General features: G+C 38.5%; 1 protein-coding gene across 5 annotated transcripts in view; it reads right to left on the bottom strand.

Annotated features, from left to right (window-relative positions):
* The window catches only part of ROBO1 (roundabout guidance receptor 1), a 537087-nt gene that overhangs the window by 374697 nt on the left and 134795 nt on the right, over window positions 1-27595 (bottom strand). For 4 of the 5 annotated variants that reach the window (XM_074599346.1, XM_074599356.1, XM_074599386.1 and 1 more), the window contains exon 2: window positions 4812-4895. The exons of the other annotated variant lie outside the window; for it this stretch is intronic. In XM_074599346.1, coding sequence (XP_074455447.1) covers window positions 4812-4895 — 84 coding nt within the window. The remainder of the gene's footprint in view (window positions 1-4811; window positions 4896-27595) is intronic. 5 annotated transcript variants of the gene reach the window in all.

Raw genomic sequence — 27595 nt, 5'->3', positions numbered from 1 at the left:
GTTTTACTCAAGACAGTTTTATCCTACGCTCTTCTTCAGGTTTCCTCACTCCCTGCTGCAGGGTTGCAGTTCTCAAAGCTTCTCGGGCACTAGGGGACATCATTCAGCACATCATCTTCTCCCATTGACCACTAACCACAAGCTCTTCTCCTGGAAATCCTGATGTTATTTAAGGCTGTCCTTCTATAAGTCTTTTTAGCTGTCCTTCTATGAGCCTTTTTCCAAATTCTCTATCTCCTGATTTCCTCCAATATCTTGTTTGGATGATTTTCCATATTTCTCCTCTGATATACAGCGGAAACTCTCCTAGATCTTTTTCTTGCTTCCCTTACTTTTCGGTCTGTCCCTGTACTCATCACCAGGATTTTAATGAAATAAAATAATGATAGGTAACCTAAGGGTTTCTTTCCACTGTAAAATAACTGTCCAAACAATATTCTTTGTCTGATATCTCTGCAGCCTACACTTGACAAAGAACTTAATTCTACCTTCCCTTGGTCACCAGAAAAGATTTTGTTATATTCCCCAGTGCAGTTCCTATCACCTGGTTCTCCTTTCAGAATCAGGATCCAAACTGATCGAGGGGAGAGACTGCTTGCAATTGTCTTTAGATATCTACATCACTGCTAGTCACCTAAAGTTCCCTGAAAGTCTGTACAGAGAGAAACAGGCACGGTTATAGAGCATTTCAGAAAACCACTGTGGACGTCTTCCTTAGGGTAAATTAAACATAACACAAAGTATCTAAATCATATGCTTTTATCCTATTGAATGTCACTGTGATCTGGCCTGTTCTTTATGCACATAGTTAAAATAGTAATTTAGATTTTTATTATTACACATCTTAACTATGCAATTATTTTACAATCTGGCCTTGACAGAATAGAGTTGGTCTTTTGCGAAGATGCAGACAAGGTAATCTTCCTGGCTCCTTTCTTTAAACTGACGGAGTTACATTTAAAAGTTGTTGGGGTTTCTTTAACCCTAAAGCCTTTGCTGAATCAATCCAGATATGTCTAGCATCTTTGATATGCTACCTAGGTGGTCACATCAGCTTTCAGGTGCTTTTTATTCTTAGCATTTCTCTCACATCAAGTATACGATAGAAAACCTTCCTATAAATTTGTCATGTTTTTTTGTAGGAAAAAGGATGCTAGACATATCTGGATTGATTCAGCGTCATGCATATGGAACAATCCTCAGTGACTGGATGGGAGTAGCTACACCTCCTCCTTTCTTCATTGTTTTTTATTCAGCCCCTATTTATTTACATTACAAATACTTTCAAATTGTGATCGTCCTTCATATATATGCACATACAACCTCCCCATTTTGATCTATAGTTAATAACTAATAATTGTTTTGAAAATAAAAACCTGATGATCTATAAAAAGTCCAACAATGTATTGGATACCACATTAGCATATTGATGAGGGAAATAAAAAATCTAGAGTTTTGTCCTGTACCGTACTAAGAATCATGAAAAGTCAAATACAAGTTCATCACTTTCCCATAACAACCATCTTGAAATTTATCAACAACTTCAATCTGTATCTGAAATAGTTTAGGTTAGCAACTCCTCTCTTGCCCCTGAAACTGATGTTTCCTGTTCATTATGTGCTAACTTCTCAAGTCAACTGCTCGCATCCACAGTGGAAGCAACAGAACCTGATGGTGTAGCCCAAAATCTCCTGATTTAAAGTGAACTTCAGGAGAACACACTGAAACACTCCCTGGAAGTTACATACCTCCACTAAAGAGCAGTATGAAAGAGCTGTATATATTAATCCTGAAAAACATATATCGAAAGAAATATATGTAGGAAAAAAGTATATTCTTTAACTCTGAAACCAGTGAATGCTTTGCTATTTACCCTGCAGCTAAGCTTATATGGAATTGGAAGGAAGACATGCCCTATTGACAATATCACTGCTCTTAGTATGGGTAAAAATTTATGATCCTACTGTATGACAGCAATTATTATCTTGTTTGCTTTCTGTCCGTTCAGACACCACCTGAAGATAAATACAGGATTAAAAAACAAACTGCTATTTTTTTTTTTTGCCCATGGGTCCAGACATTCTGGACTTCACCTGAGTCATTTTAAGAAGGAGTCAGATAATTTTCAGTACAAACAAGATTCTGGAATGGTCTTCCTTTTGGAGAATGGAATTCTCTAGGTAAGAGAGAACAAAAAATGATCTAAGAATACTTCTGTAAAATCTAGGAACTCCATATTAGGCACACATAAATGGGCCCATAAATTAGGAAAAAAGGTAACTTTACCTATAAGATTGTATTACAGCCAATGTTATTTTTTAAAATCCATACTGATTACTACAGAAACCTGTTGGACTAATTTTAGTAAATACCCCAGGGCTTTTCCATATAAACCAAGGTATACACACATAGTGCTACTGATTACTATTACATAGAGGAGAAAAAATATTGGACAATTAAATCTTTAAACATTAAAAACTTGGTCTTTCCTTTATTCAGTGCTCATTCAAATAGAGGCACAAAAACTCCAATTAAACAAAACCAGCCATCCTCTCGGTTTTAATTTTTGTTCAGCTTGTGTTTGCTTCTAACTTGATCCTGACTTTTGTGTTTGCTTGGAAAATGCCTATTAAAATACAGCCTAGAGTTAAGATCCGGAGCCTCTGGGGAATGACTAGACCAAGGTTTGATTTTGTCAGTCCTCCCAAACGACCCCATTAGTCTCTGAGAGGCAGGTTAAACAGCTGCAACACCCCGCAGAGGCCTCCCCTTGGACGCGGTGCCCAGATGCATGTGAGCACCTTGGTACGGGTGACGGATCCGCATGGCTGGACGGATACAGGAGGGTCTGTGCTCTATTCGGGAAGTCATCCCACGTCCCCATGCTCAGAGGGGAAGCTACTGTCTTAAATGCTGCCTTCTATGCCTTAAATACTGCCCTGCAGCCCTGGCACCCTCTGCCTGCCCTCACCCACCCGGTGCGCTCGCCATGGGAGGTCCCACGCCAAGCCTCCAGCTTCTCTCTGACAGACGCCCTTGGGAAAAGGCGATGGTGTTTCCCCCTGAAATGTCACCCCCGCTGCTCTTATGGCTCAGGGAGCTCGCAGAGGGTGTGTGCAGGGCCCCATCTCCAACCTCCATGGGCAGATGGGAGGCTGGCAGGGGTGGGAAGCTGCCTGTCAGGCACCTGCCCCAGGCCAGGGAGGGGTGAGAGGGCTGGAGGGGAAGCGATTGCTCCTCTGTAGGTAAAACTAAGCGACTTTATTAACAATAGAGTCCGAGTCGTGGTCCCAAATAAATTAGTGGCTGTTTAAACACAGGACTCTGCGATCACCATTCCCAGACCCGTTTTCTGAAAATAAATGTCTAACTTACAGTAAGTTACAAAAAGAAAAGCATTCTTTAAACTGTATTAATTTTCATTTTGTCAATATGATGACCCCATATGCATCAGGGAGCATAGATGTGCCAAACTCGGAGTGGGGAAGGGGTTTGGAGTTTAGAAAAAAACTAATAGGAAAATTCAGAAGGTAGAAAAATCTAAATAATTCACGTGCAGCAGGGTTCACACTATGTTTTTCTAAGGTGGCATCTATTTTCTCGACTAAGGGGAAATTTGTATTGCTTTGCTTTTTTACCTTTTTAGAAAAAAAGTATTTTAAACTGGAATAAAATTATGCATCAAGGTTTTAAACCACATGCAGGGATGATTGCGAGGGGTAGACGATGAAAGCTGTAATCAGTGTAAGTGGTGTATAACAGACTTGAAGTTTTATGAATGGACAAGAAATTAATCCCTCTGTCTTATACCATGCCTATCTTCTTGCATCCTATAAGACTGTCTTAGTTATGAATATCTGATTTGGTTGCTTTAGTTAATAACTTGACTATATGCAATTTTACACAATGTGAGCAGCAGTAGCACTAGTAACCCACCGATAAAGTATTTGAAGAATATCTTCCAGTTAAACATTGAAGCCATTCTGCCTCCTTCATTCCCTTCCTTCCCTTTACAAAAGTTTGCAGCCACCAGAAGAATTAATACTTACCTTCACAACCTAAAAGTTATTCAGACCTAGAGTCTGTCACCATGCTGGACCACCAGCAGTTCACGAAAACCCTAGATTCGGGGACTCTGCAGCTGAGCCCAGGCTGTGGTCAGCAGCGTGACTCCTGGAGCTGGGTCCCATTTCAGCGTGCAGCAGAGGTGCAGGACTGGGTCCCCCAGAGATCGCTGCTGCAACACACCGTATGGTGCTGCTTATCTGTGGCTTTGCGTATTTGGCCTAGAGACACGTTTCTCTAGTTTGTGTGCAGCAGGAACCAATGAAACAGATTCTTCTCCAATCACATTTTAGTTTCACTGGGATTTTTTTTGCCTGGCTGCAATATATTTTACTTTTGTTTACAAGAGAAACAAAGCAAAAAAACCCACCAAAATAAACACATGGAAAAATCCCTGCCTTTGGTCTTCAAAAAATTGCTCTGAAATGATATATTGCCTCACGCACTGATACACACAGTTCGAAGGAAAATAATGGGTGCATTGTTTCAACAACAGAACGTACTTTAAACATTTAAATAATTGAAATGTACTATAACACACACACAAAAAGAAAGTCATCTTGGTTAATTAAAAGGCACAATAATATTTCCCGACAGTACTAACAGCGTTGAACTTCTAGGGTGACGGTGAAAGAGCGCTAGCTAGCAAAGGTGATTAAAAAACCGTGTACAGGTGGTAATGGCAGATGTAGGTGGAAAGAGGCAGAAGTAGGCAGTCAGGAATATTTTGGAAAGATGCACTCTACCTGTGTAGCCCAGCGAATTGTCGCCATTATCAGAGGTGGGGAGTGGTGTCCCGCTGTCGTTTCCCCTCTCTAGGTCGTCGGAGTCTGTCGGAAACAACACCAGAGCTGCTGATGGGGTCACAGGAGTAACAGTAGTTGCCATTTCGATCACAACACGCCCAGACACAATTAAATCCACACATGACAGCAAGAGCCACAGTGCCAGCGCACGCCACACTTCCTCCTTCCCCTGCCTGCCTGGTGGTCCCCAGCAAAAGGCATCCGGGAGCATTGCCCAGGGTCCCCAAAACTCTGCCCGCTGTCCCTCTCTGCCCACTCCAAGTCTGTCTCTGCAGCCCGCCAGGCGCGGTGGCCACCCTGCAAACCAGCCAGTGCAGGCTGTGGTGAGCATATGGGGACGGGAAGGCAGGGGAGCTGAATGCTAGCATTGCTAATTTTCCACCTTATTGTTAATCAAAGCTATTGACTGTGATCACTCCCCATCATCGCTTCATCTCCTGGCAATTACAGACTCAGGGGACTTCACCTCTTTGTGAGGAGGAGGCGGGGGCCGGGGGGGGGGACACGACGACTACTGTGTCTTGGCAAGCGTGGAGGGGGGGCTGCTCTACCTCTTCTGGAAGATGGGGCAGGGGGAAGGGGTAGAGCCCCTCTATGAAAAGGCAACAGTTTAGCAGCATAAGACGTAAAATGCCTTTTCTGAGACGAAAGATGCTTGCAAGGAAACATTCGATTTTAATGTCACATTCAACAACAACAAAAAAAGAAAAAACAAAAAAGGGAAGGCAGCTGGTCAGCTAAACACATACATGAACACGTGTTTTAAGACCCCAAGATAAATTGCCGATCAAAACACCACAAAGCACCATGAAGATAACTCATAATAATGAACTAAATAATTCAAAGCAAAAAATAAAACAAAAATCCCAGTGGCTCTGTGAATAGAACAGCACAACCCAAAGGAATTTGTTGTCAATATCACTAGATTTTTTTTACCCTTGTCTAGACAGCTTAATATCAAACTGTTTATTAAACGTAAATTCTACTTTTAATTTACTTTTGATAGTGCACTGTCCAACAGATAACACCTAAAAGAAACATTCATATTTTTAAAAAAAAATCAAACCTGTGAGAAGCAAATCTCTTTGCAAGAATATCACTCCCACAACAATAGGCTGCTTTTTCCTGTTGACAGGTGTCAGATAATTTATTAATTATTGCAAAGACCCTGAATAGGAAAGATATGTTTTGGTCTCTCTCACACAAACATATTCTGGACTTCTGTAATGACTAAAGTAACTCTTCCTTTTCAATAAAATGCACTTGCTGCTAAAAATCATTCTGAAGTTTCATGAAACACCTAAAGCAACTATGTACGAAATTAAACTAGAAAAAAGCACAAGTGGATTTTTTTTCCTGGATGCTTAATTTAACTAGCTCAGTCAATCTAATTTTTAAAATGTGATGCCAAACTTTCATATTCTCCATTTGTTTTTTAAAGAATCTTGCAGAGACAGCATCCTTACAAACCAAAATCTTTTTAATGAATTACAGAAGAAAAACAAAAAGAAAACCAAAAGCCTCAAGACCAATCCACTTATGATGACTTATTTGAAAAAATATGTCCTTAAAAAAGTCAATTAAAGAATTGATAGCATGCCTTTTGTAATACTGTTGTGCAAATTGAGAAAATGAAAGACCAAACAACAAAAAACAACCAAACTCCAAGATGGTATTTCATCTTGGCAGATGTAAAAAGTGAAATATGTTCATTTATTGGTCCATTCATCTTTGCTGGCTCACTAATAGCCAATGTCATGCACATCTTTAAAATCTGCTCTGAAAATGGCTGTAAGAGTGACTGGATCAACATTCTGCTTCTCCAGATTGCTCGCTTATTTGCATTCAAGGGTTGATTGTGTGAGAGTTTTAAATTACAACAGTAAAGGACAGAAGGATGGGACTTTTTATTAAATTAAGAGGCAGAGGCTGTCCCTACTTTTTTTCGGGCAAATGTTTATAACCGACTACAGAAAGCTCAGACTGAGATTTCAAGCAACAAACCTGCTGATCACCATTTTGAAAGATTGATTGCCTTCTAGGAGATTTAACCACACACTACTCAAAATGATGAAGAAGGAGGAGGATGCACTGAAAGCTACTGGAGAATTCTACATGTTAGTGTAACATCTGGCGTCACACACAAAATATAATTGCATAATGAATGGATCTTTTTTACCCAAGTTACTCCCTCGAACATACCATTCCCAACAATGGGCCAACCCTCCTCGTAACACCTCACAAAACAACTGATGCTAATGTCCTATAGCAAGGCTCACTTAGGAGTTTAATTAATTTCCATTTCAGTAATTCTGTGCGTTTAATACAGCTAACAGGACATGAGAGCAGCAACTTTAAAAACTAGGCTACAACTACTTGCAGCCATTTAGGCGTGAAAATCTTGGCTTCCATCCCTCCACTGACAGAAATGATTCGTCTCTTTTTAACACTACTGATACTTACCGGTATCTGTTAGTGACAATGCACTTATTATTTACAATCCAAAAGCACACAGACGTTATTCACTCTCTCATTCTTTGAGAAATGCTGCTTTTTGACCTGGTCATAAAGAACATGATATGAAACTAATGTTAAATTGTGGTCTCTGGCTGGAAATTACTTTCACTAGTGATGATCGCTGAAGTTCAGTTCTTGCTGGGGGTGAATTTTACCCATTTCACTGAATGGTAACTCTGCACCCAAGTCCTACATTTTGGGCTGTGGCCCCCTGCACTGGGCTGAATTTAATTTCAGCTCTGTCACAAGATAGAATCTTGCCTTTGCTTCAGAGTCGCCGTTAAAATTTACCAGAAGTGAGTACTATTGACTTAAATGGCACATTTCAGTATGAGACCGCTGTGAAGGCACTCCCTTGAATGGGAGGTAAAGGGCCTCCATGTTAAGACGTGGTGTATTTCCTATGACTACCCTGCCGTAGGATCAGGCAGTTTTCCACTTGGCTTTGCTAAACATAATGAACAATTTTACATCATTACACTTTTTGAACTAGTTGCTGTGCCAAAAAAAATGAAGGGAATGAATTCTACAACCTGGAACAATTCACCTATGTATGAAAAATTTACAGTTCAGTCTGAGTCAAAGCAGAGGCTGAACTCGGTGCCTCATCCCTCAGAGAAATGCCATAATCACTCTATAACAGGGCTTTCATCTAGTTCAAATTAATATGATGGGGTAGAGGTTTCACAGAACTGACAGAGAGATGTACCTAAACCCAACTTTCCAGTAAGGTTGAATGTCTTGGCTGAATTTCTGTATCAGACAGGAGGAATTTAAACCAAAGTCTCTGATATCCTAGCTGCTCAGAAAAGCCTATTTTCAGTGAAGTGAAATTTACACTTTAAAAGACACCTAAGCAGTAATTGGTTGATTCACTAAGTCAAAAAAAAAAAAAAAACCGAAACCAAATCAAATCCCCAAAACCAACAAAACAAAACCCAAAGTTTAATTCAACAGAAAATTACTTTTACCTGGAAGTATGCAAAACCTCAGGAAGAAGGTAAAAAGAGTCCCCCCATTGTCCACTCCCCCCGTTTTTCTTTAATAGTCCCAAATGGGTTTATTTTGGAAGATGAAAAGCGAAGCCTTGACTACTAAAGAGAAAAAAAAGGAGAAGTCTTCCCTTATCAGTTGCTATTACACTTTTCTTTCACAGGAGCATATAAGAGAGGCCTCATTTGAGAGAGGGAACCTCCTCACCATGATGAAAAATATCTTATTCCCTTTATCTACAGCCATTTCCAGAGCCACCATTCATTAAGTTGGGCAAGTACTTTAAGGCGTTAAAAAAAAACTCAACAAACATCTATTTTGACTTGATAGGAGAGTGCTAAGTTTACCAGCACTGAGTGGTCTAGATTTCTGGGGGAATGGTTTCAAGTTTAGTCAGTGCAGCCCAAGCAGAGATGACACCTTCAAAACAGCAGGAGGATTTGGCTTAATCAAACAAGTTCAGAACAAATTTTGGTGGTCCAATGGCAGTCAGAGAGCACCATAGATTTCTGCAAATGCGGGGAACCTTTTCCAATGAAATTTCCACTGAAACCTGTAAGTTACTCCATTCTATAGACTGCAGCAGGAGTTACTAAACACCATTCATGCTTTAATTTACATATATTTAACTCTTCAAAATGATCAGAAAATCTGAATACTAAATATTCACTGTTGTTATTCATTCTCTTAGCTCCTACAACACCTCAAACCAGACACACACATTTATTTTCACAGCTACTTACATTCAAGTGCTTTGTGTAATCCTAACCTTAAAAATTATATTAAACACACTTTTAACCATGGCTCTGCTATTCATAGAAATATCACTAGTGATTTTTTTTTTCCACTGGTAACAGACAGTGATGCCATTGGTTATTCTTTCTTTTGCACTAGGGAGATATATCTGTATGACACGTTTTATTGATGATGCATCCTTAAAAGTCCCCAAATGATTCAGTATTGATGCCCTGGCCCATCCTCCTGGAGGACAGAAAGAAAAATTGAAAAGACCTAAACAGACACAACTTACTACTGTAGGAAGCTCATGTATCTGAGTTTCTACACAGGTCATAATTTACTTGAAATTAAAGTCATCTACTGAAAAACATGACTACAAAAATAGTAACTGTTGCCTTATTTAGTTCCAAAATATGTAACTTCATTATTTCTTGTTCTGTTTCTCTAAATTCCATTATCAGCAGCAGCTTGGAGGTACGAAATTGGGAGGAAAAAGCATGAACAGCATTTTGCAAATGAACATTAATAAAAGATTAGGGTGAAGCAAATGAATATAAACTACTATCAATATTAGAATTGTGTTCTACAAATTGGATCAATTCCCATTGATTCCTTTCTAGCGATCTAGAGGAATTCAGGAAGAGACATCAGAAAAAAACCCCAACTCTGACTGCATCAAACCACAAGCTAAGATGAGGACATAAATTAGTAGCCTGTTTTTTCAGTATTTTGATTTATTCTAGGTTTTGATTGGAATTACAGCAGAAACACAGTATAATATGTCTTAAGGGATATTTGATTTAATCATATTTCTTCATTTGGTTATTCATAATGACAAAACTTTTTATGCTATCCAAGTACAGGTAAGTAAGGATAATATCTAAGGGACAGCTACAGTTAAATTAATATATCTGTAAGAACAAACTTTTGCGGAGGGAAATACTATCTAAAATTATATGTTTATTTGGAAAAATACAGACAAGCTTTCAAGAATTTCAAGATTCTTCAGATCAGGAACAAAAAGGAAAAACTTCAAGCTACGTGCAGAATTGTGAATAATTAGGCCACCCTTAGACTATCACAGCTTCCTAAACACTTAGAGGTCTATATCAGAAGCCTGTGTAGCATATGGCTGATTAGTCTGGAGAATATCCTTAACAAAGTTTCATATTACCTGAAAGGAAATATTATTTTATTCTTAATAAGACTTAGTAGAGCAACTTTCTGGAGACATTCATATTCAGACAGCTAACTTGTTTAAATTGGATAACTTTAGGGAGTTATGACCATTTTCATCAGTCTAGAGTCTCCACAAGTAATTAAGAAGTTCTTCATTAAAAGTTTACACTGCTCAGCTGCCTCTTCCTAAAAGTTAAGAAAGGTTTAAGCTAAAGGGAAAAGACAAGCATTTGCTCTCACATAATGGCTTTAATCTGAGGATCTGGTACAAGTAAATTACAAATAAATCCATAAGGATGCTTTTTATTAATAGCCTGTGTAAGTATATTCTAGTAACTCAATATGCGGTTCTTAAAAAAAAAAAGTACACTTATGAAGAGGCACAGAAATGTTATTCACTAGACTCAAGAGACAATTTTCTAATGAGAACAGAATACTCCATGGTGCAAAAAGACATTTCTAAACTAAGGAAGAATACAGCTTTTATTTAACAGTGAGTATTTTATTTTTTTTTGTCTTCAAAGAATAGTGCGTATGACTGAAATCCTGACAAAACCTCAGTAGTGGATGCTATTTAAACACCTTTCCTTCCCTTCATTTTCATGATTCATTCATAACAGCCTTTAACTCAGTAAAAAGTAAATGAGGACTTCTAGTTATGCAAAAGCCATAAACAACTTCTTTGCATCTTTATCCTGCTAGTAAACAACCTCTTTGCAGCTTATTTATTTGTTTTGTAAGAAGGTAGCAAATACAGGCATTAGCAACTTCAACACAGATCCAGCAAATTTTCTGGAGCAGCATAACTATGAGTTGTTGGGTTTGTTGGTTGTTTTTTGGTTTTTTTTAAGTCTGCACCACTTGCTTTTGAATTCTAAAGCTGAAGTTCTACATAGGATCAGTCATGCAGAAAACCATACAAATATAATTACATAGCAACATTTCTCACTGAACATTTAAATTCTCAATCTTGTTATTTAGTAAATATGCACTGTAAGACTCTGATGCTCCCAAATGCATCTATTGTCCTCTCTCCACCCTCCCCCAGCTTGACTTCTAGCTCTTTCTTGCACTTCTTGGGCTGTCCCTTGTAGCTCTCTCCTGTTCTGCATCTGCTCCCATTTCTTTCCTGCCAGATAAACCCAAAGGTAACAGCCATTCAGGCTAATTAAATGGTGCTGGAAGTGAGTTAACAGGTGGTGGCCTCAGCTGCTTTAGTTGCAGGGGTAGATAACAGACCCATCACTAGCCTGTATAAGGCACGATGATTAATTAGGACAAGAAGCCATTTGCTAAAGAGGGACAAGCAGATTTATAACAGAATTTTATTCTCTAAGGCAACAAGCAAACTTTCTCCAGAAAATACAAAAATAAATTTCTTATTCCAAAGTGCTCACCAGTCATCTTGACTATGTTCAATATGGCACATGCGTAAGAACTATTTGGCATAGGTTTCTTCACACCAATATTTCGCATTTTCTTTTTACTGCAAGCTCTGAATTTGACCTTACTTTAGGAAGTTTCCTTTCTTTTAGAGGCTCTCTTATTTAGTTTTCTTCCAAGTGAACTTGCATGTTTCTCAAGAGAGTTCTGATTACTGTGGGAACTACTATCAAGACATTTAAATAACAGCAACTATCACCATGTACAGTTGAAGAACTGGTTATGCAAGCTTCCCATGCAATCCTCCAACTCCACTGGACTTCTTGCAATGAGCCCCTAATCATTGTAATCAACTCTATGAGAGTACACCCACTCCTCTAGGCGTTAACCCCTGGAGTTGCTGCTTCTATGACTTTAGCGCTGCAAGGTTGTTTTGAGGCTGAATTATGCAGCTGTTTTTCAAGTAGCTGCCCCCCAAATAGTAGCAAAGAACTGGGTTCATTTTCTCTTTACTGTACAACTGGAACACAGCAAGAAACCCACCAGGCTTAATTACCCCTTCTTTTATTCAGCTGAGCAGTGAACTTCGGAAAGGTGATGAATTTCCCTCATTAATGACCACTACAGACAAAGAACGAAAATGCAGGAACTAATTCAACACGCGGACCCCACCAGCCTTGCAGTCACATGATTTGAAATTAAAACTACCGTAAAAATGAACACTGAACAGCGTGTACACAATTCGAGAGCTGAGAAAGCCCTTTCTCATTCCCTTGCTTTTCTGTATATGCAAAGTCATCCTCTGAATTGTCAAAGATATAGCTGCAACACAGCTGTGTCATTTACATTTTACCGGTCCATCTGCAGAGCTCAGCATGAAGAATAATATTAAATCAATGTATGTCAATGCTTGTTTATAGAAAGAGTGGACATACTTGCACTAATACACTGGCACACTAAGTAAGCCTATTAAAACTGCTATATAAGCAAGAAAGTCTCTCTGATGTTGCAAGAATTCAAGGTCCTTTTTTTAAAACCTGCCTTCTGCACAAAGCAAAGACCTGACAATGCCATATCCTGTGGAGAAGCTCAATGATTAAAAAGAGTTTTAAACCCTGTCGTAGTTTACAGTTAAAATCTTTGTGGCCTAACAGGAAAGTAATTTAGTAAGTAAAGTAGAGGGATATTTTTGAAGTGAAACAAAAAGGTGAATGGCAAGGTAAACAAATATTCACACTGACTTGTAAAAAGACATAGAGTTGAAAAATATACCATGTCAATCAGTGCAGCTCTACAATAAATTTACAGCAAGTTACAAGCGTCATTGAATCCCAAATATATACCCATGCAGAGAAGTAGTAAATCAAGTCTATCCAGAATTCCCTTTCCTATTAACCTTCTAAGACAGTGAATTACCCAGAGATATCAAATAATTCTCACTTGCAACGCAACTTTTTCTTTTTTTTTTTTTTAATCGAAAGAACGTCTTCTTTAATTCATATTAAGTAGAAGTATGCACTTCAGGGAAGTTTTTGTCTTTCGTTATTAGATCACAGGGGTTCTTTCTATAAGGCCCTTCTTCCTAAGAGCTACTGCTTTTGTGCAGCATAACGAAATGCGTGCTACAAAGGAGGTTTTTAAGTTTGTCCCTTGGAGAGAAGAGAAGCCGTACAACAGGTGTTCCTCCTTTCTTTGTTTACCTGAGCTGACTACTCCCCGCTCAAAATCATATCCTTAAGAAAATAAATGATGGAGCATGTAAGCATCTGCCTGGAAAATTTGATATTAGGCTGAAGTCCTTTCTTGTTAAAGCAGCAAAATGCTCCCATTGACTGTACGCAGGGTTCTGTTAGCACAGCTGTGAATACTTCAGGGAAACGGGAGAAAGAGCCACAAATAAAGAATTAGCAATTACTATCTAGCTCATAATGAAACATACACATATGTCCCAATCATCTTAACAATTCTCAGTTGAAACTGGGAAAGATTCATAAACTAGTGGTAAGTTAATTTAATAGTTTCTAGTAGTTCTTTAGCATCTTCCAGCTGGGAATCTCGTTTCTCAGTGTGATTAATGTCAGCCTCAAAAGAAAGCACAGGGTCAAAAATTACTCCGAGTTTATGAACTCAAACTCCAGACGAAATAGAACTACGATGAAATGAAATAGCCGAGGAGGAGAACAATCAATAACTCTTCTATCTTGTCAGAATTCAGCTCTGCAAAATTAATACCAGATAAGAAATCATACAACACAGCAAGGGGTACTTGGGTTTACAAGGATCTACAGATTTCTCTAGATACTGTCAATTTGTAATATGGTGTACATTGAGCATGGGGATTACTAGCTAGAGGCAGTAATTTTGAAACAAAATAGGACCTTCAATAGATCCATGGGAACTCCTGAAATAATTAGAGCTTTAACTGGAAGCACAGAGCCCAAAGCAATAATGTAGAAACACTGAAAAATGATATGTTTTAAACTACACAAATATGATTATAACAATGCCATTGTAAATAATGAAAGAAACCACATCAAAATTTTGATGGATAAGACTATCAAGATTGCAAAGACGGACCAAATCATGTATCTATGTTCAAAAACCAACCAGACCTTTGAGATAAACTGCCCAATAAGACATAACCTTATCAGAAACTTCAGTTGGTGTGTTGGTAGATACAGAACAAGATCTAAATAGCAAATGGCAGGAAACAGTTATGCCATCCTTAAAAAGCAAAACCAGAAAGCCCATAGAACTAGAGATCAGGAAATTAGGCTTCGTATAGTAAGAGACACATTCATCACCACAGCAATGAATTGAAAATGGAAGCACAGATGACTAAGAATGCATTGTGTCAGATTTACTTGTATAAAGTTTCCCAAGTATATCATTGCTGGCTAGGTCACAGCTTTAATATCACTGAACTAAAGTACAACATTATGAGAGTGACAGCTCAAAAAAAAAGAAAAAAAATCTTTAGCAAACCCCAATTGTTTGTTTGTCCTAACTTCATTAAATGTGTTGGTGCAGCTGCTTTGGGCAGGAAATAAAAAATACTTCTGAAGCAACATTATACGTATCATATGTTTCTAGTGTGATTGGTTCCATATTGTTGGGGCCCTCAAGTGCCTCTAGCAGAGTTCCTCAGCAAATTTTAATGTGTCAAACTGGATAAAAGTCAGAAGTAGATGCTTTATCCTTACAGGCTAGGACGACTGCTATCCAGCACAGAAAATCCAACAGGGAATACGATGCCCTGGCTTCAATCTGAGCACTGCATGCTCCCATGGGCTGCCGGTAAAAGCACGTGGCCTGAGCCCTGAGGTGGCCACCAGCAGCCCCCTCCAAACTCATGCATGCCCTGGTGCCCTCAAGGTCCCTCTCTGACTGTTCATGGCCAAGACCTCAGTCCAGGGGTGCCCCAGCTCAACGGCAGTGGGGCCAGCAGCCCCAAGCCCTTGTTGGGTGCCACATATGGGCAACAGACTAGTGGAGCACAGCAGATGTGTCAAAAGGCTAATCAAATGTCCTTCAGCAACACTTTTTCTACCCAGTCAATGGGGAAACTTACAGTCAGGTTAGGTCTCAAGTTGAAAACTTTAGCTCATGCCAATGAACCTTTAAAACAAAATACATGGAGCAGAATATAACACGTAACAGTGTATCAGAAGATCAAGCTACTGAGACACAGAGCTGGGAACCAGATCTGTACACATAACCAATCAATTGCAAACAACCAGTGGCTCACAATTCAGTGATGCATTATTACTACTACTGAATTTAAAAGAACTGCATGCTATGTCTAAAGGTTTGCTAGTTTGGAATTTCATCGTATTATGATATTAAATATTTCTAGGTGTGTCCCAGATTATTTCAACCAGTATACTAAACTTCCACCAAACAACAGCCCAAAATAGAAAAACATTCAATATTTCCGTTATAAAAAACATTTAACAATATTCACCCTTAGCGAGTTTGCTAATGACACCAAGCTGTGTGGAGAAGTCGACACGCTGGAGGGAAGGAATGCCATGCAGAGGGACCTGGACAGGCTTGAGAGGTGGGCCTGTGCGAACCTCATGAAGTTCAACTAGGCCAAGTGCAAGGTCCTGCACCTGGGTCACAGCAATCCCAAGCACAAATACAAGCTGAGCAGAGAATGCATTCAGAGCAGCCCTGAGGGGAAGGACTTGGGGGTGCTGGGTGATGAGAAGCTCACCATGAGCTGGCAACGTGCACTTGCAGCCCAGGAAGCCAACTGTATCCCGGGCTGTGTCAAAGGAAGCATAGCCAGCAGGTCAAGCAAGGTGATTCTACCCCTCTACTCTGCTCTGGTGAGACCCCACCTGGAGCATTGCATCCAGCTCTGGGGCCCCCAACATAAGAAGGACATGGACCTGTTGGAGTGAGTCCAGAAGAGGGCCACGAAGATGATCAGAGGGCTGGAGCACCCTTCCTATGAGGACAGGCTGAGAGAGCTGGCGTTGTTCAGCCTGGAGAAGAGAAGGCTCTGGGGAGACCTTTTAGCAGCCTTCCGGTACCTAAAGGGGGCCTACAGGGGAGATGGGGAGGGACTCTTTATCAGGGTGTGGAGTGATAGGACAAGGGATAACATTTTAAAGTGAAAGAGGGGAGATTTACATTAGATATTAGGAAGAAATTCTTGACTCTTGAGGGTGGTGAGGCACTGGAACAGGTTGCCCAGAGAAGCTGTGGATGCCCCATCCCTGGAAGTGTTCAAGGCCAGGTTGGATGGGGCTTTGAGCAGCCTGGTCTAGTGGGAGGTGTCCCTGCCCATGGCTGGGGGGTTGGAACTAGATGATCTTTAAGGTCTCTTCCAACCCAAACCGTCCTATGATTCTGTGATTTTTACAGACTTCAAATTTATTTTATTTTGCTGGGAATATAAGTATGAAAGATTATGGAAAAAGGAGATACAGGAACAAAACAAAAACACAAGAACCTAGAGAAAGAAATGCATGTTGAGCATATTATTAATCATCTTTCATTTTAGGAGACCAGACTACAGAAAATTCCTGGAAAAACACTGTAATTTCAGAAGGTGCTAGAAATGAAAAAAGAAACTAACACATTGGATCAAATAACATATCCAGCTAGAGTCTGATCTGACATTGAACACTGGTTAGAAAGTAAAGCAACACAAAGCAGAACAGTATTGCTTTATTACATTCATTATTTGTTTAATATTTCAAATAGAAAAAAAAATTGCCTCAAAATATAGTAAGGAAATTTAAACTTTACAATGAAAGAAACAGTACTGAATTTACCACACCATTCCCATTACTCAAGTTTTACAGTTTATCTAACTCAACTGAAACTTGTGTTGTTGTTTTTGTTCTACAACTGGAGAGTGACCAAGGAGATGTGATATGATCTTGAAAGTATAACACTGGAGATAAATAAGCTGTAAGCATATGTCAGTGCTCAAAACTGAACAGAACTGAAACATTAAGCAAGTCAGTGATAAAGAGCTTACATCTAACATTAAGACTGTTTCAAGCGCGCTTCAGCAAAAGCTTCAAAAATGGTTATACATTTTAGACCTTTTTCTTAGCTACATAGTACTGAGCAATGAAAACAGAAACATTTGTCACTAGAAATAATATAATTCAAAATAATCTAAGATGTTTTCCCTATAATTTTTATTTTTCTAAATGGCTATAGCAAATTGCTATATTTTTGAAAATGCATCTAGTCTCAGAAAAGAATGCACTGACACACACAACATAAAGAAAGTTATGTTCAGTGATGAAAGGTGGACTGGGTAAAAAAATGAAATAAATAAATTACAAAAATCTCCCAGAAGTACTGACTGGAGGTTAACTAGTTTTACACTGATTGGCACTCATGCCTAAGAAGGCTCCCTAGGTAAGCTCCTATTTAAGCTTTTCTCATCAGCTTGAAACTTGAACGTAATTATGTTTGACTAGATTCAGGCTGAGTGTGTCTCAAAGTCCTGCCCCGCATGTCATCCCAATCACAGTCCTAGACAAAACCTTCCCTGGTTTCCTTGCAGCTTCCCTCCATGGGTATCTTTCTTAAGGCAACCAAAAGACAGAAGCTGGTGTTTGGCAAAATCTTGTCCTAATATGCATACAAAATGTAACTACATCTCATGTCCACTGGTTCAGATGTAGCTTTGAGACTCGTTCCGTCTTTATTTAAGATTTGGTTAAGATTAGCAAGTGAATTCAGAAGATGCTAGAAGAGGGTACCCAACAGATGCAGACTGTTAACAGAAACCTTGTTCTGTAGAAAAACAGACTAAAGTAGACCACTTCCAAGTCCTTCCGAATGCCACTCAGCTGAATTTGTCAGTATATTTTTCATAATCTGAATTAGTAATATGAATACAAATTGTGTATTTCATAAATCTGAATGACTCCAATTCCACAATTTGAACAATTATAAAGATTCTTATAATTGAAAATAAAGGCCATTTGTAAGAAGAAAAAGATCATTTGATGAAAAATGCTATAAGCACGTGAAGATTTTTCTGATGACATCGTATCAAAGAAAATTTAGTTGAATTTAAGCTGACCCCTCATTTATCATATCCTGTGGGCGAGTCAGTTAATGACTATATTGATTCTCTTTTGTGTTCATTCTTACATACATCATTCAACCAAGGTGAAAGTAATGATACGATATTAATTTTAGAGAAAAATATTTCAATTATAAATATTTGAAAGTTGCAGTTAAAAATTATTATTATACAATAGATCTGCTGAACTGAAATTACAGGACATATTAATATAATTGCAGTGGAAAATATCGCATAATATGCACTAAGTGATCCCTGGAAGTAGTATATTGCTAGTAACTAAAATGGACTTCAATGGAATTGCATCAGCTGAGGATCTGATACAGGTTAAGTGCCACTTTTCACTAAACTCAGGAATACTGGATTGCTTGGAATCCTCTTATCATTCAGCAAACAATGATGAAATAGGTACCTGAGACCACGGTTTCCCTAGCCTACCAGTATCTGAAGATGAGAAGAGGGAAAAATAATCCATTTCTACAGACTCCTGATTTCATGGGCATCTTACAGAGTTTGGTTTTTTGCTCTCACTGAAATGTAAAGAGCAGAGCACGTGACTCCCACTGTAATGTTTGTCTGTTTTGAAGAAAAGTTGCTCAATGAGAGAAATGGAAAAAATCTTTCTTCCACAGGGACAAAGGATGCTCTGCACTTTGTGCAGTTGGCTTATATCTGTGAAGAAAGGTGTAGCCCAGACTGAACTAGTACACGATTAAAATATAGCACAACATATCTAATACTATACTATCAACACAGTATGTCTTTTAAAAATACTGGAAGCAGTGTCAGTTTTTTCTTTGATTTCTCTTTCACAAAACAAAACTATCATTTTTTCTTTCTTCTGTAACTGGTTTTGGTTTTCCAACTAAACGGCTCAACTGATGATAAATCCTCGATTCCTACACCAATTCAGTTACTATTTAATTATTCATATGTTTAGAAAGTTTAATCTTTGCAAGGATCTTTTCAGTGTTTTCTTCATTTAAAAACCTCTTTCTCAACTGCAAATTTTTCCTAATCAAGCCCAAAATCTCCTGGTATTTTTTTTCACTGGTTCAGGTCGTTAAGAGTTTCAAGTTTAGTTAGCAGAAAACAAAACAAAGCTGAGATGCATCTTTGTGAAAACTCTGTTTGCACAGGCTTCTGTTAGCTGGTGAAAGGTCACTGTGCTAAGGGGTACTGTAAGGTGGTAGGTAAGTTTATCTTATGATTTTATTTAAGCGCTTTAGAGAAAAGAAAAAGAGAGAGAGAGGAGAGAGAGAGCACACATTTGGTCCGGTCTGTGGCTCCTTTTAAGGAAGCAATTGATTTCTTTTGTATTTTTATTACCAGAAAAACTGAAAACAGATATCTGAGGAAAACAGAACCAGATCTCCCATTGCAAGGACGCTCAGTAAAATCCAGCCAGTGTCTCATGCAGTGTTCAACCACAGGGAAAACCTGGCCTTGAGAAGAGCCCCCAACTGCTGCAGCTGGGGCTGGAGCCCCGCGGAGGTCAGGGAGGTGTGGCGGCGCCTCCGGGAGAGCTTCCTCGGGGCCCAACAGAGCTGGGTTACAGCTGCTGCTGCTGCTGCTGCTGGAAAGGGAGGAGATGAAATTATAGCGTGGAGGGGGGAGGCAGGGAGGGGAGGAAAGCAGAACGTCTGAAGGGATGAAAACACCACAGTTTCTCTTTCATCCCTCCAATATTCTCAGGAATCGCTTTAGGGGGATGAAAGCCATCACTTGAAAAGTCTGATTCCTCTGTCTTTATGCTTTGCAGGCATCTACAGAGAGTAGAAATAAAGTGATAATGAACAAGCATTAAAAACAGTACAAACTGTTGCCTGAATCCCAATTAAGCCAGTGCAGCGAGATACACATTCTTTCAACAAACATTGTGATCAGTCATTTTAGCCAGTAGCACCAAAAAAAATATGCAGTTACAAGATGATTCCCACACCACAAATTCTTTCAAGTAAAAAGACCCTTGTATAGTCTTATGGTCACAAAGACATAAACTTGAAACTTAGGAAATTGTAGAATTGAAGCAGCACAACTGATCTTACTACAGCTTCCCCAGGCACGTCTTAGTCATTAATTCCACGACCATATAAAAGTGTTCTCCCACTGCAGAGAACAGATGATATTCAGTTAAAAAGTAACTATGCAATGTTTGATTTCTCCTCATTGTTAATACATATTCCAAACATGACCCTAATGATAGCTTAATTTTGCTAAGCGGCTTTGCCTGATAGCAACTGAAGTCCAAAGTGTCTGAGGTATGTAGACATCAAACGCTGATGAGGAATCATACTTCTTCAAAACCAACAAACTCGCAGACACCACTGCTGGATGGTCTGCAAATCTGAACTGATACGTTTTTCCCCAAAAAACTTCCAAGCTGGAGGAGGTACCGCTGTCACCTCCAGTTTAGAGCTGGAGATTTGAGATGCCACAGTGGTTAGAGTCAAGTTCTCTGAAGAAAGCTACTCTCTTCAGACTTCTACCACCAAGGCTTCCAGCTCCATGTTTAAAAGCCTCTAATGCTGGAGCTAGTAAAGGGAGAAGAGGCTACCAACAATGTCCCAACACTCTGAAGATCTCTGTGTTTTGGAGCTTTTAGTCTGCTGTCTGATAGCACAAGGTTGACTAGTTTTAAAGTTTTAGCCTACCTGGCCCGAGGGACCAAGCAAGCCAAAAATATTATTAGTCCAAATGGGGACATATCCTGCCTTCATGAACATCACTAAACCGATGAACAATGAGTTGATTAACCTACAAAGGAACATTTCCCGTTCTTAGGAAAGGATTAGTAAGCATGAAAAACATTTGTCACTTCCACCGAATATGTTTAATTGATGTAATAGTCAATCTGTAATATTCTGAATAAGAGTCATATTTATGTTTACTTTTGCAAAATACATTCAAATGTTATATTTAGACTTTAAAAATCTGTGTTTATGTTTGCATGGCTAATATAAAATCAAATATAAAATACAGACTTTGATTGCAGTCTTCTATTTTTCTCCCTTCCTTCTTCCCAGCAAAGCAAAAACGTAAGCCCTATTGCCATTTGTGAGTATGCATGTAGAAGAAAATTGATTTCTGAGGCAAAGTTTCTGCTGCAGAAAATAAGGTCATACTGACAAAGGTTCATTTTATTTAAAGGAGACAGTTTGTGACTGATTGCTTGGGAAGAAAACAAAGGCAAAGTTATTTTAGACAAAGTTTTGGCTCCTGGATCAAGACAGCTTAAAGAAAAGGAAATCTTAAGGCGAGATAGACATTTTGAAAGAAAGACTGCTAGCCTGGAAACCATCTCAGCTGCTAATTTTCTAAATCAAGTATGTTAATCTGTCACTTTCTTGCTGGGTTACCATGATCAGATCAAGAGTACTCATATCCAAGACAGCTACTAAGATGCCAGACACCTCTGTGAATCTGTCCCGAGTCTGTCTCTATCCAGTTTATAAAACGGGAATAAAAGATTCCTGAATTATAAAATATGCATGTCCATATCAAGTTGAAGTGTGTCTTAATGTCTTTATTACTATAAATTACACTGTCAAAAATGTTTCATTAATAATCTCAGAAGGTTTGACAAGTCGAGAGGCATAAGTTTATCTAACACATTTCTTAAACACTTAGCCTTCTTAAGCACTGAAAGTTAAAGAATTGGGTAAGTACAACTCTTATTTTACTAATCCTATACTTTGAAGACTACATTGTATTTGCATTGTAATTACATCTTCAGAAACATCAGCTGATGCACTCTGTAAAAGAAATAGTTTTATTAAACCTAAATTTACCACTACTGTTGAAAGCCGGCACTTTGCTGAGCCTGTATAGATAATCAGTATTCTATAAAATAATGATTTAACTCACATAACACCATTCACATTTTAGAGGCGACAATGGGGATTTTCTTTGTAAAAGAGTAAAGAGAAATACTAATATGTTAAGTATTTAAAATGTTCTTAACTGCTAATCTCTTAAATGGTCAAGTGACAACTTCATCTTACAAATTCAACTTTTTTAATATGTGACTCCTAAACTACAAAATCTAACTATGCCTACCAAATATGTACACTACATTTTAACAGATTACTATAAACTAGTGTCAAAATTGCTTCTTGTATTTCTGTGCTTCTGCAGGAGCCCCTAGCAGCATTTAAACGTGACAATTTGCAATACCACTCAGTGCGATCCTGAAATGATACAAGCTGGAAATACCTTCCTTCTTCTAAGTGTCTCACTGAATGCAAACCTCACATTTGCAAAGACCTAATTAGCAGCTTCAAAGCCTCTAGACTCAGGTTCTGCTAATTTGTACTATGAAATGAACTGCAAAATAAGTGTTGTTTTAGTCTCGATTATACGAAGCATTCCTTGACACCAAACTGATTTCTGGGATCATGTCTGGGTGAAGAAGCCACAACAACTTGCTCTTTTGTAGTTTAAGGAACTAGTGACTTTTTGAATATCTCAAAAAGTATAATTTGAAAAGAGTAAATAATCATGTGTTCTAAATATTTTTGCTTCATGAAGCTCAGCTAGCTGCAGCACACCCAGGTTATTTTCAAGACAACAAAGTCCAGGCAAAAAAAATCTTGGCATCTACAAATGCCATATGGAGTTTCCATGTGTCACTGTTGTATGACAAAATTATTTCCCAATTATTTTTTTTTCCAAGATACTTATAATATATTGACATTTTTGCCAGTTCTCTTTCTTCCAAATCTGGGAGGAGAAGAGTTAAATTACTTTTGAGTCGAGAAGCAGAGAAAAATAATTAGCTTAAAAAACTCCAGCTATAGTCTGAAATGGCTTTTCCAGGCATAAAACTGCACATTATTAAGGCCTAGCGTTGTGGGACTTTCCATGGCTTGAGGCTAACGCTCTCCCCAAGCGAAGCTGAGGATCCATCCTTTCTCATGGTTTGATGCTCCTGTTTCTAACCTTCATGGTTTGTTAGCCAGGTGACCTTCAACCTTTGATCCTGGAAAGACTATTAGCAGTGACTCCAGGAGATTTGCCTCAATAGCACGGCTGTAGGGGAGCATTCCCAGGTGCATTCTAAATGCAACTTATCATATCGTTCTATAATTAATCAATGGGGTATCACAATACGTGTGATGTGTATGTGTGTGTGTGTATATATATAAAAAATAAATATGTGTGCATATAAATAAAAATCGGCATTTAGTGGAGATAAATCAAGCTGCATACATTATGCTGCTGTGACCCACTTTTATGTGCATATTACCCACTTATCCCAATCCAAAGTAGGATTTATGCAGGTACTTTGCTTCAAGCAAAATCTTAGTGTCATGACTGGGGAATGTTGTTTAAACAAAGCTATGGGAATCAACGACATAAACTACTAGAGAAATTATCTATGTGTTTCAACAGCTTTCATTGAATTGGTGTCTAATCCCAGCTCTTTAAACTGCAAACTAACATTTCAAAACTTGGGACAGGTTTGACTACATGTCAGGTAAACAATTCAACACCTGCCGTGTTTGGGGCATTATTGTAATGTCAACATTAAATAACATCCCAGAGCTTGGAGCTGTTTAGAAGAATTGCCAGTGAGGAATACATTGTTTTCTTTCTCTCCTCTTCACTGTAATTGCCACCAGTTACGCTTTTCCCTTCTCTTCAAGATTCTCTGTTGCATTCCCCATTGCTGTCCTCCGAAAGATTTCTTTCAGGATAAAAGGCTAAAAGCAAGCTTTCTATGGTGACAAAGCATCACTAGTTAAATTCTGCTGCGTTTGAAGTAGTTGTAAAGCAAAGGTATACCTGATGTTGCATCTAGATACAACATTTGAAAACAATCTTTAATCATTCATTTTTTTCTACTTAAATCATAATTATAGTCTATGCCTAGGATAGGAAGAATAAGGACTATGACAACAGAAGTTTCAAAGAAGATGCCAAAGTAATGTGTTCCTTAAAGCAAGTAAGACAAAGGATTGTTTTGCTGAGTTTATAGAATTTGAAATATGTTTCACGCAAAACTCAACATGATTCAAAACAGCTGACCTTTCCTTACAAATAGTCAAGAAATTATTTTACTGACAATTACAACTTAAAATGGCTCCACTGACATAACTGTAACATGAACCAAAAGCCTCATCTTGCCAAGACTTTTGTGCTTCCTATTATGTGCTGTGGGAAGTCACACTGACCTCATGGCTTTGAAGGTTAAGCAGGCAAGTACATCTTCTCCTTTTTATAGTTTACTTGACTTGTGGTCTAGCAAGTGAAGAACTAAGAACTGCCAAGCTTAAAACTAAGCATTTTCATTTGGGTTGCCAATAATTATGTGGAGTCAAAGGAGGGAAACCACAGATAGCAAGGGCAGAGTCACAAGGAGGGAAGAAAAAAAGGTTGGTTGAGAAATGATCTCCAGCTGCTGACTCATAGAAACATTTCTCAATAAAGTTCATGAGGATCTTGCATACAGATTCCTTATGCATATGTAACTGCTGAATAGTCCATGGATTAAGAGCCATAGACACAGTTAATATCCCTGCCGAGCTTTTAAATTGTAATGACTATCAAGCCTGAAAGTTTCTTTTTTTTTTCTCCAATAAAGTTTATGGGTTGTATAATAAGTACTTGAAGTCTCTAGAGAGTACCTATTTTGGCTGTATGCTACCCTTCGGTAATATTATTACATAATCATAAAGAAAGGGGAAAAAACACTTTCCAGACTATTTTTGTAAACTTAAGTAGCTGAAAAATAAATATTGAGTCTACATAACAAATACCTTCATCAGCACTGAGGGAAAGATATAAACCCTAAATGAGCATAAAACCTGCCTCCACCACAGTTTCCACTGAAGACAGCAACACAGGCAAAGCCTATCTTGAAATTTCTCCATCGTCATTACTAATAGAGCTGCATCACTGACGACAACAACAACACGGTTTAAAGTACCAAGACAGTCAATGCCCTCCTATGCCACACAGTCTGCAAATACTTTGTAGTACGATAGGGTGCATAAAATGTTCCAACTTCAACAGAACATTGAGAAGATATTTTGATTTATCCCTTAAAGAGCAGTTAAGCGTACACTCCATTTAAGCACATTTAAGCTACATTTATTTCAATAGGACTTAAGCATGTGGTTAGCGGTAGTCATTTGCCTTGCTGAATGAAGATAAAAGTGCTATGAAGTTAGTATTGGTTCTACATTTGAATTTCCCAGTGTCTTTTCAAGACAGACTTTGAAAGTGGTTTGTTCATTTATTATTGCATATTCACTAATAGACTTGTGCTGGAGAGTCCTATAATAGTACAGTGCAGATTCCTCAGATTATACCAAAAAATCAAAATACCTATTATATGCAATGTCTTTCCTGTAAAATGATATGCCAACTTCCATAATCATTTGCTATTCTCTCTTTAGAAAAATTTGATATCTTTTAAACCTCCTAATTACAATAACAAATAAAAAGTCCTTTTTCGTAATAAGGAAGGAAAGTGGCACCGAATCATAATAAAGAAAAGCCAGCTGAGGAGCCTGCTAGAAAACAATACTATGTATAATTGGTGTTTAATTATGCAGAATTAACAAATGGCAGCAGCACTGGTTGTATTACTTGACCAGGGCTCTTTGCCAAGTCAACAAGCTGGTTTTAATGTAGGAAGTAACCCATTCAGATATCTGGCGCCTTTGAGCAGGGCCCTGACTGCTGCGTTCTCCATCTGTGTTGCCAAAAACATTTAGCAGAAGAAAGAAATCTGTTGATTTGCTAAAGCAAGATAAATTTTGGTCATTGACATGGGTGAATGCACCAATAAGATCATAAAAAAGTTTTCTAAACATTTTATTCATCTGGTGCCAATGATTTAGTAACACCATGAGAGCTCAAAATACTAATTAGTATGAATTTGCAGGGTTGATATGTTATACAATAGAATATCGAACATGTTTATTTGAATATATTACCTCCACTAACCCCTCCCCTATCCATACACACATATTTGAATGTATTTAAAAACATGTTTAAATATTTATGTTGTCTAGAGCCTCAGTACATAATTTCCTCCTATGGTAAGCAATTAATTTGCATTTTGAAACGAACACAACTATGATGATACATATGAGAAGTTCCTGGAGAGCATGTCTGCCGATGTACCCATACTCTCAACTGACCCCTGTAACAAGCCTGAACACTGGCCTGGCCTTGCCAGTAGCTCCTCCTGCTTCCCCACCCCTGCGGTCTGCTGCAATCAAGAGACCTGGCCTGGCACACCTGTGACAAGGTGTGCTGCTTCAGGGGAGCTCGAATTTAATCTGAGAAAAGCCTTTTTGAATGAAATACAGATAACAAAAACCTCCAGGGGAAGGAGAAGGCAACAAAAACCCTTGGAGATACCCAAAAGCATTTAGCCTCTTCTTCTGAACTTCTCTTTCATGTGTAGGTTTCTTTGAGGGTTGTCACCACAATAACAGTAACAGTAGCAGAGGTACTGTCAAATGAATGAGAATCGTCAATGAGAAATGCATTGACACATATATCTACTTATGTTGTATATTTATGTTGTTTTCAGGATGGCAGAAGATCTATTGAAAACCATGGAGAGAGAAGCAGAATTTAGGTTTTGATAAAACAGAGGATACGTATTGAAAGTAAACAAATGGGAAAGTCTGTCGACCAAACTCCTCTATAGGCTTCCATAGATTCAGATTCACCTGAGTAGCTGGAGCTGGTATTGTTAAGATCCTGACTTGTTTTCTCTAAGGTCAGAGCAGGATTTAGATTACTGTGGTGACCCAGTCCCGTCTGAAATCCTGGGAGAAAGGTTAATGTTGCCTGATCTTTCTCGTGAAGAGTGATTGTCACAGGAATCTGGTTGCAGCTGAAGAGAAACTAAGAACAGAAAGAGTGATCTTTGCTTTCAGTGCTTTTCAGGATGACAGGGTGCCTGCAAATCAACGACACCAATCTGTGGAGCACCAAATGTGACACAGAACTAAATGGGGGCCTCTTCTGTATCCTGAAAAGTAATAGGCTTTAGAATTCGAAGCTCATTGTAACCCCCACCTTTACTGGCAAAGAACAGCACTTTTCTCCTTCCTTTTTTGCCATACTTTTTCAATGACATTCAGCATCATAAAACCCAATTCTTAAATCCACCACGTGTTATGTTTGGAAATAGAAAGTTAAATAAAAATGCCGCTCCGTGTGTGCGTGTATATCAGTATGTGACTTTACAAAGTTGAGGTATTTCCAATGCAAACACAAGTAAATCTGGACATCCTCATATATTTGATACTTTATAGGCCCAGTAAAACTTGATCAAAATCCACTTATACTTGTCGGTTGTGTGACTTAACCTTTAGGGTAG

Source organism: Larus michahellis, chromosome 1, assembly GCF_964199755.1.
Source record: "Larus michahellis chromosome 1, bLarMic1.1, whole genome shotgun sequence".
In the NCBI taxonomy this organism is placed as follows: domain Eukaryota; kingdom Metazoa; phylum Chordata; class Aves; order Charadriiformes; family Laridae; genus Larus; species Larus michahellis.
Note: the sequence above shows the minus strand (reverse complement) of the source record. Positions and strands in the feature narration are given on the sequence as shown.